At 39.2% G+C, this 13,447-nt stretch overlaps 2 protein-coding genes across 3 annotated transcripts in view; one reads left to right on the top strand and one right to left on the bottom strand.

The window, feature by feature from the left end:
- Window positions 1-220: 220 nt before the first annotated feature.
- LOC119558189 (NADH-ubiquinone oxidoreductase 75 kDa subunit, mitochondrial) lies at window positions 221-3,356 on the bottom strand. The gene is made up of 6 exons (XM_037871468.1): window positions 3,218-3,356; window positions 2,809-2,996; window positions 2,396-2,727; window positions 1,307-2,333; window positions 760-1,248; window positions 221-692 (listed from the first exon to the last, which is right to left on the bottom strand). The coding sequence occupies exons 2-6, from the start codon at window positions 2,989-2,991 to the stop codon at window positions 528-530; spliced, it is 2,196 nt and encodes a 731-aa protein (XP_037727396.1). The 5' UTR covers window positions 2,992-2,996; window positions 3,218-3,356; the 3' UTR covers window positions 221-527.
- A 1,333-nt stretch (window positions 3,357-4,689) lies between these two features.
- The window catches only part of LOC119556725, a 23,314-nt gene continuing 14,556 nt past the window's right edge, over window positions 4,690-13,447 (top strand). For both annotated transcript variants that reach the window (XM_037869124.1, XM_037869123.1), the window contains exon 1: window positions 4,690-5,392. In XM_037869124.1, coding sequence (XP_037725052.1) covers window positions 5,360-5,392 — 33 coding nt within the window. In that variant the 5' untranslated portion in view covers window positions 4,690-5,359. The remainder of the gene's footprint in view (window positions 5,393-13,447) is intronic.

Raw genomic sequence — 13,447 nt, 5'->3', positions numbered from 1 at the left:
GAACATTAGAAGGGAGGATTCAATTAAATATGAAAATCAATACTATTCAAACAGTAATCGAATATAAATTATAAGGTTCTTGCATATGGTATGTTCTATAGCCAGTACAACATCATTATTATCTCTAACATGGAACAAAGTGAGATGGCAATACAATAAACTAATCGACTGGGAATTACTTAATATACCTTTTTCCGAAACCCAGTGAGAAATCTCTTGATATTTTCTATTACATTTTTATTTTGGTTTTCCTATTTCTCGTATTGAATAACTCCTTTGTTTTGAACAACTTCAAAGACTTTTTCATTTACAACTGCCCCAGCGCTGGCTCCTCTGCAGCTGCATCTGCTGTGATCCCGCTCCTCGTACCGCTCCTGCGCTGGCCCATCCTGCGGCTCGTCCTGCTGTCTTTGTGTCCGTTGGTAGATATTTAAGTGGGAGTGCGGGGCAAAAGGTCGAAGAGCAGAGTTTAAAAAAAACATTAATTAGTTATTAGTTTAGATCAGACCGGAAGCGAGGGTGGAAGCCTAGATAGCCACGCTCTGCTTGGACTCGTTCTCCCGCTGCTGCTTGTTGACCGCCGATATGCACTTGGCCATGGTGGGTGAGGCGCGCGAGACGGCGTCGGTCATGAAGTAGTCGCGCAGCTCCTTTAGCTGAACATCGATGGGGCCGCCGCCGATGGACTTGCTCTGCGGAAAAGGGGAATCATTAGTTTTTTTTTCGGACCTTTTCCCCAACCGAACCCCCTCCACTTACAACAGTGCCCGCTGCTACGGCATCGCCGGCTGGCTCCAAATGTCCCAGGCGCGTTAGATGCGGCGCCACATCCTCCAGGCGGTTGCGCAGCTCATCCAGGTTGTCGTACGGCAGCGGCTGGGCCACCACCTCGGACAGGGCGCGCAGGATCTTCCAGTCCTCGCGGGCCATGCCCGGTGGCGAGACACCAGGCAGCGTCTGTTGTGGCCTGCCCTCCGTGTTCACGTAGATGGCCTGCTTCTCTGTGTAGGCGGCACCTGGCAGCACGGCATCGGCAATGGAGGCGCCATTGTCACCGTGCGATCCAATGTAGACCACAAAGCAGTCCTTGGGCAGCTGCTCGCGGGTCACCTTGCCGGCGTCGGCGTTCAGCAGGAACAGCACCTTGGGCTGCGCCTTCAGGGCAACCTGTACGCCAGCCTTGTAGCCCACATCGAGGGCGCCCACCTGGGCGGCGTTGTTCTGCAGCACGTTGAAGGGGTTCCAGTTCTGTCCAAGAAGATAAATTCAATTGGTAACTAGCTAAACAAAAGGACAGCGAACTTACCGGCTTCTTCAGCTTCTTGCAGTACTCGGCAACGGTGGCGTGGATGGCGGCGCCATCGGCACGCTCCAACAGATCGGCGCCAATGATGATGGCCGGCTTCTTGGCACCCTCCAGAACCTTGGAGAAGGCATGTGAGCCGGAGCACACGTCCTTGACCAAAGCGGCATCGGCACCGAGGTTCTCGTGGTCGTAGGACAAATCGATCTTGGGTCCAATCGAGGCAATCTGCAGTTCGTTGTGGACATAAGCCTTGCGCAGACGGGTGTTGACCAAGGGAGCCTCGTAACGGGGATTGGTGCCCACCAGAAGGACGGCGTCAGCCTCCTCCAAACCGGCGATGGTGCTGTTCAACAGATAATTGGCCCGGGAATCGGTTCCGCCCTGGACGAAGCCCTGCTCAGTGGTGACCACCTCGCTGCCCAGACGGTTCAGCAGATCCTTGAGAGCCACCTGAGCCTCCAGATCTGCCAGCTGGCCGGAAATACCGGCAATCTGTCCACCGGCAGCCTTGACGGCCTTGGCCACAGCAATGAGGGCACCCTCCCACTCCACGGCCTGCAGTTCGCCATTGGGCATGCGCACCATGGGAGTCACCAGGCGCTGACGCTTCAGGCCATCGCAGGCAAAGCGCGACTTGTCGGCCAGCCACTCCTCGTTGACGTCCTCGTTCTCGCGGGGCAGGATGCGCAGCACCTCGTTGGTCCTAGTGCTGATCACAATGTTGCTGCCAACGGCATCCAGGATATCGATGCTGCTCACCTTGCGAATCTCCCAGGGACGAGCCACAAAGCTGTATGGCTTGTTGGTCAGCGCTCCCACGGGGCACAGGTCGATCACGTTGCCGGAGAGTTCGGTGAGGAAGAGCTTCTCCACGTATGTGCCGATCTGCATGTCGTTGCCACGGCCAGTGGTGCCCAAATCATCAACGCCGGCGATCTCGGAAGCGAAGCGCACACACCTGGTGCAGTGGATGCAGCGGGTCATGATGGTCTTGACCAGGGGTCCAATGTCCTTGTCCTCCACAGCGCTGAGGGGTTAAAAGGGGTTATGTTATAAGGGTTTGCATCATCTTCAACCACTTTCACCTACCGCTTGCCCGTGTAGTTGATGTCCGTGAAGCGGGATCGATCGGAGCCGAAGGCCATGGCCTGATCCTGCAGATCGCACTCGCCGCCCTGGTCGCAGATGGGGCAATCGAGGGGATGGTTCATCAGCAGGAACTCCATGACGCCCTCGCGTGCCTTGCGGGTCAGATCGGAGTTGGTCTTGATGCGCCAGCCCTTCATCACGGGCATGGCGCAGGCGGCCACTGGCTTGGGGCTCTTCTCTACCTCCACCAGGCACATCCTGCAGTTGCCGGCCACGGCGAGTCGTTCGTGGTAGCAGAATCTGGGTATCTCCACGCCGATCTGGGCAGCGGCCTGTGGGTAACGCACACACACAGATGGGATGGGATTAGATGGGGAGGAAACTTTACCAGGCTGCCAGCCAGCGATCCTTACCTGCAGCACGGTGGTGCCGGGTGCCACCTGCACGGGAATGTCGTCCACAAAGACCTCGATCTTCTCGGGCGCCTTCGCCGGCGTCTGGGCCACCATGGCGCTGGTGCGCACCGCCCGGCTGGCCATCTGATGTGTGGGCGAGCCCAGAGCGCCCAGCGCCTTGACTAGCGGTGCCCGTATCATATTTTCTGCAACGAATTAGCAGTGGAATCAGCAGTGGTAACCCAAAATTCAGTTGCAATCGATGGAGCCAAAGGGAAATTACATAAGTGTTTTGGTACACTGGTTCGGTCAACACTGCCCGGATATCGATTGTTTGTGGCTGGTGTGTGGTTGCTCCGCCACTTGACCACTTGTTATCCACTCGGTAAGGGCTCTTTTAAGGCCCCAAAAGTGTACGAAAACCTACCGAAATGCTGGAAAATATTCCTGTGGAGCTCTTAATGCGGAGACAACTTTTTTTTATCGGTTTGCTTTGACAGTCGCACCGCGTTGCCAACTGCCGCGTTGACAGCTGACCAACCGCGCTAAGTTATCGGTTTTTAAATAACTAATTAACTAGTTACTCAGGCTCTGGGGGAACAGTACGAAATTTATTATTTTTAGCTTTTCTATTTCCAAATTCTATATATTTTTTCAAATGATTTTATCACCTTTATTATTTTTTGAGAGTAGTTGGCAACGCACCTGCTGCCAGCTGTTCAGAATTTGTTTGGCCATTCACATGTAAGCGCGCTTGTTTTCAAATTCAAATCACTACTCAAAGATGGCGCCACTTAACAGTTCCCTAATTTTATTCAATTTATGAAAAAAATATATTTCTTACATTGTTTTTACAGATTTTATTGAGTATAACATCTTGTAAATCTTAATATTTTTCCTAATATTGAATTTTTTTAATAATTATTTTTTTTTAGTAAGAGGTCCTCCTCCTCTGAATTTTTTTGTTCATTTTTGTTAAGTATAAAACCCCAATAAATTAGCAATAAATCATTTTTATTTTTAATATTTTTTAAGCCTTATAAAATGTATTTTACCAATGTTAGCAATTTGTTCTGAAATAAATGCTTAATAACTTGTTCTTAAGTTCAGAAATTCGTAATTATATCAGACACCCAACAATTATATTAACTTCAAGAAGATCTCCAGTTTTAAATGTTTTTTTTTTTTAACTGCTAAAGGAGACGTAGATGTTTTAACAAATTTCTTAAAATGTTTAATTGCTTTTGTTAAATAATACAGAAGCGTTCTTTGCCATCCGCAACTGCCTTATCAGTCATCACGCACGCACACAAATGCATATCTTTTCAGGATCTTCAGCGCTTAATTCGAATTAATCATCGCATAAATTACCGGCTTAAAAGTCGAAGGCAGCTCTCCCGCGCTCTTGCACTACACAGGGAAAAATTAAAGCGATTTTGTATGAAGACTTTTTATAAGATTTTATATTTGCCTTATATTTAATCAGCAATATTTTTAAAAATTTAAATTTTATATAAACAAAAAACATATATTTTGTAAGCTAAGAAAAAATAAATATTTTTATATAAAAACACAAATAAATGTTTATAAATTAAAAAAAAAAGTAGGATAAAGTTTGGTTTTATTTAAATATATAAAAACACAAATAAATTTTAATAAACTTAAAAAAAAAATGGGTAAAGTTGCATTTTAAGCCTGTATGATTGTTTGAATATCATCCAGCTTTAACAATCATACAAAAAATGTGATGCACTTGAATTTTATATCCAATTCTTTCATTTCTTTGCCGTGTAAGAGAAAAAATTATGAGGCCTCAGAAGACTCAAAACTGGTTGCGACAACTTTCGTTGCGGCCGCCGAAGAAGTCGCCCCGTTTCGGCCAAGTTAGTTGGCATTTTAGCTCCGCTCGAGACGGTCGTGGATCGGAAAAGACCCACAAGTCGCAAATACCATATACCATATAGTATACATCTGGAAATAGCCGAAAGAAAGGTGCGCGCATGCGCATGGAAAGCGGCTAAAACGGCTGAAACGGCTAAAACGGCTAAAGCGGGAAAAGCGGCAAAAGCGAGTGGTGTGTTCTGCAAGACGGAGCGTGAAGTGCGGCATTGTTTGCATTTTATTTTGTCAGTTTGCATTTTGTTTTGTTTTTGTATTGTGTTTGCCCAAATATGCGGATAAATATGCGGAAAACCTAATCTGTCCAAAAAAATAAAAACAACATAAACGTAACAATAATAAGCGACGTCAACTGGCTGGCCATATCGATTGCATCGAGTGGCTCCCATACATATGTGACACTTTTCCGCGGCGCAAAAAACAGGTTGCCATTGCAGCCAGCACCTAGGGCACCTTGCCGCCTGGTTCACCTGTTGGCCAGTTCACCTGGATCCCCGGATCACCTGGTGTTGGTCATGCTGCCTAAGTGTTTTTTTTAAATAAAGAAAGCCAGGGGAAAAGCTGAAAGGTCTTCGAAAGGAGCTAGGGGGGCTCTAAACCCATCCCATCCGATCCGATTCGATTCGATCCAAGGTCCAGGTCGAGTTCGAAGCCCAGTTGCAGATCCAGGATGTCGGACATCTACTACTGCAGCAACAGCCAGGTGAGTTCTAGTTCAAATCAATTACCCCACGGCCGCCAGGAAATGCGGCTAATTCCAGCGGGCAGTAGTTAAACTTAATCAGAGGTCTGAAAGTACACATTTCTCCGGTTTTTAATTGGCTTATTAACCGAACTTGGAACTTTTCTTTTTTTTTCTATGCCCAGAGCAACAGTTCTGCATGGCTTATTTATCCCGAATTATATCTCTAAATGTATTTATCGCTTAATTAAAAATCAGACTAGTTGTTGAACTGAATTACTGTTTTTTTTTAATACATTAATCTGGTTTTTAATTTGAATTATTGCTTCACCTTGATTTCTTCATGTTTAATAATATCAGCAAAAAATGCTGAGTACTTAAAAAGCTTACGAAATTATTTATTTTTGTTTAAAATATATTGTTCAATTTCTTTAAGAACAAAATTGGAAATTAGAAATGTATTTCAATAATTGAAAAATTCTTAATGGAAATTTGTTTTTATAAAAGAAGGTGACATTTTTTAACAGTCGAATAATTAAAAAGAAATCCTAATTTGCGAACTTGATTAATATCAAAATTAATTTGCTTAAGTTTATTTATTTAATAATAAACAGAAACAGTTAAGATGCTGTTAAAAATGTATTTCTTCTAAGAATTAAGAATACAAAACACTTTATTAGAAATATATTCTCTTAACAAACGTGAATTGATCTCAAAAGAGTAAATATCTTATGAAATCATAAAATTCATTGATTAAAAATGCAATTCAGATACTTTCAACACCGTTGAGATACATACATATGGTGGCTAAAAATCTCGAATAGTGCAGGCCAGTAAAACAATTTAAACCTCTCCCAGAGCCCGGGGGCCAAAAATCAAGTGCATTGTTTCGACATTTCCCAGACAATAGTGAAATATCCGTGGATTCCTGGGGGCCATTTACCATACTTCGCCATGCCTTCAAAATGGCTTTCAAAATTCCACAAAAAAAAAATCCAATGGGTCTGCGATTATGACGATTCTTAAAAGGGCAACAATCTTTGCTCATTTTTTTGTTTGGCTTAGTTTTCTTTGGCTTATTTTTGGTCACTCGACTTAAACGGCTTTCCAATCGCTGTCATAATTGGAAATCGCTGAGCAGCCATAATTAATGAAACAAAAGTAAAAGCGTCGTTGAAAAACAGTAACTGTGTGGATTTTGTCGTGCTGCGGAATTATTGCATAATGCTGCACTAGTCGGTGATATCGGTAACCTGCTAACGATTTCCAATCTTCAATTAGCAACGGCATCGCAGCAATAATGCCAATAGTACTCTATATGCAGCTCGATATGGGCACAGTGGTCACTGGATGTGAACGCCCTCCTATGTGCAACCATTAATTAACCAGGCCATTGATACGGCCTGTATTTTAATTAGAGTGCTGGTGATCGTCAGTAATTAAGTGAAGGATAGTCAGTTTTATTCCCTTCAAATGAAATGAAATACTAATGAATTTGGGCTTTTTTATGATCATTAATCTTTGAAGCAAAAGGTAAAAGGGATTTCAATGAAGAAATTCAATCAAGAAACTTGCATACAGAGCTAAAATAAATAAATACAATGAATTCAAAATCTTATCATTTTTATGCCAATATATCTAATATTTTTATGATTTCATACATATTAAATAATTACCAGATTTATTTTTATTTTTAAATATTTTTTATGTTCCAAGATTCAAGATTTTTATTGATAATCAATATTTTTAAACGATTTTGGCTACAATATTTTTACTGTAAAGGTCTATATTTTCCCTAAAGTAATATTTTTGATATGATATTAAGTGACTTTTTCTTCTATGATATCATATTGATCTTAAATCTATCTCAATAATTTTAAGTGTTATTCCACTGTACCTGGAATTTGACCCACTGTGTGTGCCTTGGCTACCATAAAATTTATGGAAATTACAAGGCCACGCCCCCTTTTCGGTACATGGGGCGGCAGCATCCCCACACACACACACACACACACTCGCAGATTAACACACGCATACAGCCAAACGAAGAGAGCAGCGACTTCAGCTGCGTTTAAGTGAAAGTGCGTCCCGTTATAAGCCAATTTTGACTTAGTAACTTACTTTTGTTGTTATTAAAGTTGCTGCTTTTGCCTCGGGCGCTTGGCCATAAAAATCTGGCCCGCCTCTCCAAAAGAAATCAAAAGTTTTGCCACACACAAAAAATAAAGATATTCATCTTGGATAATGGATTATAAAATCAATGTTTAAAAGAAAAATATGAAATCAATCATGAAGAATTTTAAAAATAATTTTGATTATATTTCCTAAAAGGATTATCAAAAAATTGTTCAAGTTATACCATAAAACTCGAAATTTCATTTCATCATTTCCTTTTTATATTGAAATTTTTTGGAATATTTAAAAATCCAAAAAATTTTAAAAGTACTATAAAAGAAAATTGATTTTTGATTTAAATTTCTAGCTAAAACAAAAATAAAAATTTTGTTTCTGTGCAGGGTGCGTTGTCGTCTTCTTCGTCTTTGCAAATCTTCAGTCTTCAGTCTTCTGTCTTCGGTGATTTTAATTTGCAGCTGTTTTCATGCAAAAATTTCGGTCTCTGTTGCTTTTCTTCATTATGATTTCCCTCTTGTATTTTGTATTTTGTATTTTGTATTTCGTACGAGTATTTCTCCCAGCCGTCAACAACTGTTTTTAGTGGCGTGTATAAATTTGTTTGTGAAATGAGTCGCTGAATACTTTTTGTCGCTGTTTCTCCTTCTTTTGTTGTCTTGGCTGATGAGAATTTTCCAAAAACAAAATATGTCGCTTTGAACAATAATAGTGAAAACAAAAAAAACGAACACCTTATGCTCTTTGTATGAAATAAAAAAAATATGGGTTAATAACAGGATGTATTTTTAAATTATGAAAAAATTTGTATGTACTAAAACCAGTTCCTTGACATCTGAAAAATATTTAAAAAGTCTTTCATGAAGTTTACCTAACTTGGAGTTCTTACGATTTGAAAATGTTGACCCATATTATTGTGAAAGTGAAAAAAAAAACATTTTGCAAATTCAAAACAAGTGTGTAAACAAATACCCTACTTTTGATAAATAATTTTAGATGCATTTGATGAAAATTTTAGCAAATTGTCTCCACTAAAAGTTGGGTTCTAATGGGCTCGCTAAGTGACCCAAGGCCGTGGAGTACGGAAAAAAAGGCATTTCAAAAACATTTGTTAAGGGTATTATTCACCATATGAATTTTTGCACCAAGGTTTTCGGCTTGACCAAAGTTTTCCTCGCTTGTTAGTTGTTTATTGTTTATTGTTGGTTGTTAGTTGTTGGTTGTTGCAGGGAGTGTGTGTTTTAAATAGGGCCCCCAAATTGTTGCTGCTGGCCGCCAAAGGCAAACAACGACTATTGAGCAATTTAAAGTTTATGCTGTGATTGTTGTGGGTTCGTTTCGTTTTCTTTTCTTAAGTCCGCCCGCTGTAATTTAAGCTCCGATCTCTAGGAATACATATACGTATGCATAAAAACAGCTGTGCCCAAACAAATAGGTTAAGTGCAGTGTCAAAAAGTACATGTAATTGGAAGGGGATCTGACGTTGCAAGGGAAATTCCTTTCAAAGCATCTGCGTCATCACGATATAATTGATTTGTTTAACCAACGACGATTGAAAACCCGAAAAGAAAAGTCGCATTTTTGACTAAAATCTGAATATCGTATTTTTGACAAAAATCGGAACCCAATTTTTCGCCATAAAAATTCAGTTTTTTGGCTGCCATAATAAAAATAAAAGTCAGAATGGTGAATGTCATATCTTGTTGAGCTCGTAGTTTAATTTCCAATCGATTGGAATTAAAACCTGAAAATGTTCCATTTTTGCCAATTTTCTGAAAAAAAAAGTGATCTAACCCCTTACAAAAAATGCGAAAAATGGTCAAAAAATAAATGTTCTTAAAAGTTACAGGGATCGTTAGCATAGGTAGCAAGCTGCTCAAAACCGTCGGTCTTTTTGCTGTACGCCTTGATTTGGCTAAACTACGATTGAAAAACCGCTAAGAAAAATCGCATTTTTGACTGAAATCAGAAAATGGTATTGTTGAGAAATATCTGGACCCTATTTTTTTGCCATAAAAATTCAGTTTTTTGGCTGCCAAAATAAAATTAAAAGTCAGAATGAGGAATGTCATACCTCGTTAGGCTCGTTGTTTAATTTTCAATCAATTGGCATTCAAACCTGAAAATGTTCCATTTTTGCTAATTTTCGCAAAAAAGTGATGTAACCCCACAAAAAATGAGAAAATTGGTCAAAATATACATTTTCCTTAAAGTGATGGGGATCGTTAGCATATTTATCAAGCTGATTAAAACAGTCGGTCTTTTTGCTGTACGCCTTGATTTGTCTAAACGACGATTGAAAAACCGAAAAGAAAAGCATTTTTGACTGAAATCTGAATATCGTATTTTTGACAAAAATCGGAACCCTAGTTGTTCGCCATAAGAATTCAGTTTTTGGCTGCCATAATAAAAATAAAAGTCAGAATGATGAATGTCATATCTTGTTGAGCTCGTAGTGTAATTTCCAATATTTTGGGATTCAAATCTGGAATTTTTTAATTTTTGTCATTTTACGCAAAAAAAGTGACGAAAAAAGGAAAAATTGCTCAAAAAATCTGTTTTCCTAGAAGTGATGAGGATCGTTAGATTAGGTAGCTGCTCGAAATAGTCAGTTAGTCAGTCTAATCGGGCAAAGTAAAAACAGACCTTAAAAACACATTTAATTTTCTAAATAGATTTTTTCCAAAGCCACTACAACACTGGCCCCGACTGTGCGTCGCCATGTGTGTGTGGCCTGGCATTCCAATAAGTCCATGGGTCTAGTCTGGGTCTAGAGTTGGGTTGGGGTTTGGATTTGAGCTTATGCGCCAAAAAGTGATTGCAGCGACAACAACAAACTCGTTTGGCTTAGAAACAAACGCAACAACTTTCAGTTGTCTGCTAAGTTTGCTTTGCGGCTATTTTTTTTCTATGTTTCTACGCTTATCTGACTTGTGGGTCCATTATTGTCTTAGCTATTTTCGGTTTTCGTTAGCGATTTTTTCCCTCACTCATTTCTTTATTTTTTCCCCTTTTTGCACAATCACCAGCGACACCAGAAATCGCCGAGACCATAAGAGCAAAATGAAAACAAGGAACTTTTGGCTTAAAATCTGCCTAATTGGTTGCAAACCTTCGGGGACTTGTTTCAAAAATCATTGATCCCAAAGTCACTGATCCAAAATACTTAACAACTTTGAAAAGTCTTTTTTAACAGTTTAAATTATTTCATAAAAACAAAGATGCATTGTTTTTATAAAACAAAAATAGTAGTTGTACTTTTCTGAATTAGGTATTCAAAAGGATTTAAAAAGTGTGACAAAACAACATTTTATCGCAAACTAAACCTTTGCCTATTAGCCATTTTTATCTGTCTTTAAGTTGCGTTTTTCACTGGCTGTCACATTTTCCAGTCATGTGCAACAGGTTCACCTTACCAAAGAAAATCCAGCAGCAACAAAAAGCCAGCAGCAACAATATGAAATAAAATGTTGTTGCCATTTGGCCAAATGCCACAGCACAGCAACAACTTTGGATTGCTAAAGAAAAAGAGTTAACCCTCTATACATTCAAAGTGCTATAAGCCTCATATAATAATATATAAAATATTGGTTGATGGTTAATTTTAAAAATGTCTATTCAAATTCATATCAACTATTGATTGTAATTAAGACCTTTGGATTTTCTGATATTTTTAAAATGTTATATTTTTTTATTTTAATTACAAGACTATTAAAACTTGTATATATATTTATAAAAATAATTTGAAGCATATATTTAACCATTTAACTTATTTTTGCTTAAATGATTTTGTCATGGTTGCAGTGGGTTAAGCTGAGCTTGATTTTTCTGCTGTCTTGGTCGCAATCAAATATTTTTTGAATCGACCTTTTGACAGAGCAAAGTAGCAAATCATTAAAGCAGTTAAGCGACTAAGCAGCGGAAAAAAATGCACTGAAAAAACATTTTTAAGCAATTTAACAAATACAAAAATAATAAAAGTCAATTTATTCTTTCTTTACGCACTTGTTTATGTTTATATTTTCAAATCAAAATTAATGGTTATTAAAGTTTAAGTAAACTAAAAAAAAGTAGGCTCAAGAAATGTTTTATTGAGCCCAATAAAAAAGCTTTGTGCTTTGATAGCACTTAATTAATTAATGATTCCTTATTTAATGTAGGTATTTTTTTCTGTGCACATTTACTGCTTCCGCTGTAAGTGCAAGAGAGAGAAAAGAACTTTCTCCCACTGCTTGCATTTTTGGTCACATGTCATTGAAATAAATTAGAAGCGAAAGGTGTGGAGAAAGGGGGGATTTGAAAAGGCAAGGAGGGGGAAAGAAAGAAAGAAAACAAACAATGACAAAAGCCACAAAAGAAGAGTCTGCGCTCTTAGAAGAAAGTAGCACAAATCTTCAGCCTCTGCTCTCTACATTTCTTCGCTCTTTCGCAATGGACTCTTATTAGCTGCGATTGATGTGAATTTCTACCCATTGGTTCTGTAGTTCAGTTTATTTACTTTTTAATGATGTTTAAACCATTAAAAAAGTACAACAATTTCATTTTCAATTCTCAAAAAAAACGCACTGCTTGCAGCCTTGAACCAGTGACGTCAGCAGCGTGGGCAAAACGTTTTTTAATTTTTTCGTTTTTTTCAAGGCGTGTTTTTTCGATTTTTATTCGCTTTGTTTTCTTTTTAGCTGCTTACCTTTTGTGGCATTTTCCTGCTGCAGTTGGCTGTCCAAAATAGTTGCAAAATTTCAATTAAATATGCAAATCTCAGCGGAAATTAATTCTTGTTTTTTGGGAAATTGTGGGAATGTCAAAGCTTTAAATTTTAAATTACGCAAAAATAAACATTTCGAAGTTGCCTTGGGAAAATAAATGTGTCGTGATTTTTGGACAGATGTCATTATTATTTCCAAATCTTTTTATTGATAATGGAAGGCATTTATTTTGATGTATTACATGTAGTAAGTAAACGTGGTAATGTGACTATATTACATATATTTATATTTATATATTTATATGGTAGAACCTGGTTCATCAACCCGATTTTTATCTTTCTTCTGTCAGTCGTACTTATTTATTATTTGTTTATGCTAATTTCTAAGCTAATCTTTAAAATCCACCTTGGTTCCCACATAATCGCTGCCATGGCAAAGCAGTCCCATTCCCATTTCGGACCGAAGAATCGCATTCTGAATAGACAATTCTTCAACCCAGAAGAGTGTAAATGCGAAGAGTGGGAGGGAGATGTGTGCGCAGAAAGAGAGGGCGATAGGTGCGGTGGGCAAAAGGCAAATAAATGAACAAATGGCCAAGAAAGCGCCCGGCGGCATTCCAATGATCGATTTTTTGTTGTTTAAGCTGAGAACTTTCTACTTCATTTGGAATTCACAACAAAGCCGTGGATCCAACTTAAAAAGCTGACATGGTACACTACAAAAAAATATTATTCTTATAAATAAACAGCTTTTATAAGCTATCATATCAAATATTACCATCATTAATTGTATTGTCTTACTGATTATCCCTATATTATGAACCATTTTAGAGGGTTCCTCTCGCTTTAGTTTCGAAATTATAAAGTCTAAGAGCATAAATTGTTTATACATATGTTAGATTAAAAATAATAGACATGTCTTTCCTCAATAAAATCAATGTTAATTACGCACAAATGCCTTTGGCATTCACGAAAAGCCAGCAGGTAAATCCAAAAGTTGTTCAACCGCTTTTCCCTGTGTATCCCCTTGCTGTATTGCATTTTGATTTGCAATAATTGGTGTGGCTTGCTAGTTGTGATCGTAGGCCGTCGGGCTTGCGAGTGAGTCACCTCGACTTCACCCACTTTAACTGCGAAGAGGCACACACCCAGAAAAAGAAGGCAAAGGCAACCCAGTTTCCAAGTGGCCAGAAGATCGGAGAATCGGTCTCAGTCACGTAGTCGTCACCGATTGCCGGCTA

This window comes from Drosophila subpulchrella, chromosome X (assembly GCF_014743375.2).
Source record: "Drosophila subpulchrella strain 33 F10 #4 breed RU33 chromosome X, RU_Dsub_v1.1 Primary Assembly, whole genome shotgun sequence".
NCBI classification, from domain to species: Eukaryota; Metazoa; Arthropoda; class Insecta; order Diptera; family Drosophilidae; genus Drosophila; species Drosophila subpulchrella.
Note: the sequence above shows the minus strand (reverse complement) of the source record. Positions and strands in the feature narration are given on the sequence as shown.

Bases quoted from the DNA above. Each gene is read 5' to 3' on its own strand.
- LOC119558189 (XM_037871468.1), bottom strand. From the start codon at position 2,991: ATGATACGGGCACCGCTAGTCAAGGCGCTGGGCGCTCTGGGCTCGCCC. The intron at 2,728-2,808 runs GTAAGGATCGCT...CGTTACCCACAG, and splicing joins CCGGCACCACCGTGCTGCAG to GCCGCTGCCCAGATCGGCGT. The intron at 1,249-1,306 runs GTAAGTTCGCTG...CTTCTTGGACAG, and splicing joins GCAAGAAGCTGAAGAAGCCG to AACTGGAACCCCTTCAACGT.